The 2,372-nt window shown below is 51.6% G+C and overlaps 1 protein-coding gene across 1 annotated transcript; it reads left to right on the top strand.

The window, feature by feature from the left end:
• The first annotated feature begins 369 nt into the window (after positions 1-369).
• Positions 370-2,372, top strand: LOC143041287 (uncharacterized). Its single transcript, XM_076213115.1, has 4 exons — positions 370-392; positions 594-651; positions 951-1,531; positions 2,103-2,372. The coding sequence occupies exons 1-4, from the start codon at positions 370-372 to the stop codon at positions 2,302-2,304; spliced, it is 864 nt and encodes a 287-aa protein (XP_076069230.1). The 3' UTR covers positions 2,305-2,372.

Below are 2,372 nucleotides of genomic sequence, written 5' to 3' on the forward strand. Positions count from 1 at the left end.
AGAACATGAGAATGGAGAAGACTGCAAGAGACCATAAGGCCTATATTATGCAGTCCCATGTTCATTGCGCCTATCATCCCCATCCATAAAGTTACCCAACATTCTCTTAAAACAATCATTAGTTTCAGCGCTCACTACATGGTTACTAAGTCTATTCTATTCGTTAACCATTCTGTTAGGGAACCATTTTTTGCCTATTTCCTTCTTAAATCTAAATTTGTCCAATTTAGATCCATTACTACGAGTCCTGCCCTGTTGTCTTAATATGATGACCTTACCTCCATCAGCCTTGTTAAAATCCTTGACCCATTTGAATACCACTATTAGATAACCCCGCAATCTTCGTCTTTCTAGAGAATGTAAATTAAGATGCCCAAACCAGTCTTTGTAAGGTAAATTTCATACCAGTGATGTTGGCACCAACTCGCCCCCCTCTCATGTGTGTATTTACCTCACTGTAGTATACAAGAAGGGAACAACACTTATGAGGTTCTGTCTCTTACTCTCCGATTTGTCATGCCCAGTTCCAAATTCATTGTATGGTTCCAACTTAGGCTATATCTCCTTAGATTTGAATTCATGTGTTGTTCCAGCTTGAACTATATCGCCTTCGAAGCTATTCCAAACATTTATACACGTGTGCGGGAAATTGTATTTTTTCACATTATTTAGACATTTAGAATATCTCAATTTTTTCTAATGACCTCTTAAAGCCTTCCCTGATGAAGAGATATCTACTGTCAATGTACTCTATTCCCTTTAGCGACCTGATTACTATTATCATATCACGTCTTTCTATTCAGCCTTTCAGTGTTCGCAGACCCAGTGTTTTTAGTCTCCCCTCAAATGGTTTTGTGTTACTGCTGTTGTTGTGGCATTGACGTTCTGTGCACAGGCGACGTCTTTGTCTTGCAATTATGATAAATCGGTAACCATTGGTTGTATTTCAGGAATCGTCCATCACCATCACCATGCGAGTTGCCACTGCTGCTGCTCTCCTCCTGACGGGGGCATCGCTGCTCGTCTGCGGCGAGGCTATCTTCCAGGAGGGGGTGCGAAGTGGCGCCAACGCAGGCACCGGTGCCGTTCGTCTGGCCACCGACACCACAGGCAGGGCGGTGGGCGGCGCAGGCCGAATCACGGCTGGTACTGTGGGTGCTGTCGCTGGCGTCACGGGCGCGCTCGCCGGTACCGCGGTTAGAGCGGCGGGCGGCGCTGCCAGAATCGCGGCTGGAGCCGCGGGCGCTGTTGCTGGTGCCGCGGGTGCTGCCGTCGGCACCGCTGCCGGGGCAGTGGGCGCCGTCACCGCCCTGACTCTGGGTGCCAAGGCATCTCTCGCTCGAGGCCGGCAAAGGCGTTCCGCCGCCGCCACTGCCGAGTGCCTCCTTCCCGTGTCGGATCCCGAGGTATACTTCTCTCTTGCCGCGGACGCCGACCCTCTGGGCTGCGGCCTCCGGCTCCTGTGCGAGATTGAGGCCACGCCCGACCACCAGCTGGCCGCCGACGAGCGCCTCCTCCTCGGCATCTTCGGGTAAGTCTTGTCATCTATTGGTTCTTGGTGAATAGTCATCATCGCCTGGGCAGAGCATGAAACCACAACGGTCCCAACTTTCCCTCAACCAGAGTCCCACCTTGACCTTCACTAGCAACAAGAATAACAGGAACATGGTAATCTATTCTTGTCCATGTTCCGTGATATGTTGAGTTGTTCCTCTGCGTCAAAGTCATTCAGTTAAAGGTAACGAAGCTCATCTACACGTTTGACGCCAGGTCGACCATAGAGAGTACAAGTGAACTAAGTGCGGAGGGAGAGACAGAGATGGGGAGGGGGTGCTCCCTGCATGACGTCCCTTTGCAGAAAGTATCTACACGTGTTCTACTTTCCTCTCTCTCCCTCTCTCTCTCTCTCTCTCTCTCTCTCTCTCTCTCTCTCTCTCTCTCTCTCTCTCTCTCTTTCTTTGTCTATCTATCTACATCTCTATCTTTGCACCTATCTCTATCACACACACACACGCGCACGCACATACACACAAACACAAAGAAGTGAAACTTGTTCCCTGACGCACACGCGCACTTAAATAGGTCCCTTCTTGCTCATTCAGGCGAACGGAGACGATTCCCGCGACTTCGGCCGGGAAGAGGACGACAACGAGCCCAAGGGCGGGCTTCCAGTGGGCCGCCTACGTCGGCTCCAAGGTCTCCGACGTCTCTGAATGCACACAGCTCTTCGGCAGGTGCCCCTTCGACCGCGCCTCCATCATGGATGTCTTCCGGAGGGCGCGGGACCAGGAGGACGAGTTGTAAAGGCCTTGGGGCCGAGTGCTTCTGCCGTGGAGTGCTGAGGGGGGCGGTTGGCGCCCTGCCGAACCGTG

Source organism: Oratosquilla oratoria, chromosome 30, assembly GCF_046742065.1.
Source record: "Oratosquilla oratoria isolate Oo_2021 chromosome 30, ASM4674206v1, whole genome shotgun sequence".
Classification (NCBI taxonomy): domain Eukaryota; kingdom Metazoa; phylum Arthropoda; class Malacostraca; order Stomatopoda; family Squillidae; genus Oratosquilla; species Oratosquilla oratoria.

Bases quoted from the DNA above. Each gene is read 5' to 3' on its own strand.
- LOC143041287 (XM_076213115.1), top strand. From the start codon at position 370: ATGCCCAAACCAGTCTTTGTAAG. The intron at 393-593 runs GTAAATTTCATA...GTGTTGTTCCAG, and splicing joins CCCAAACCAGTCTTTGTAAG to CTTGAACTATATCGCCTTCG. The intron at 652-950 runs GTATTTTTTCAC...GTTGTATTTCAG, and splicing joins ATACACGTGTGCGGGAAATT to GAATCGTCCATCACCATCAC.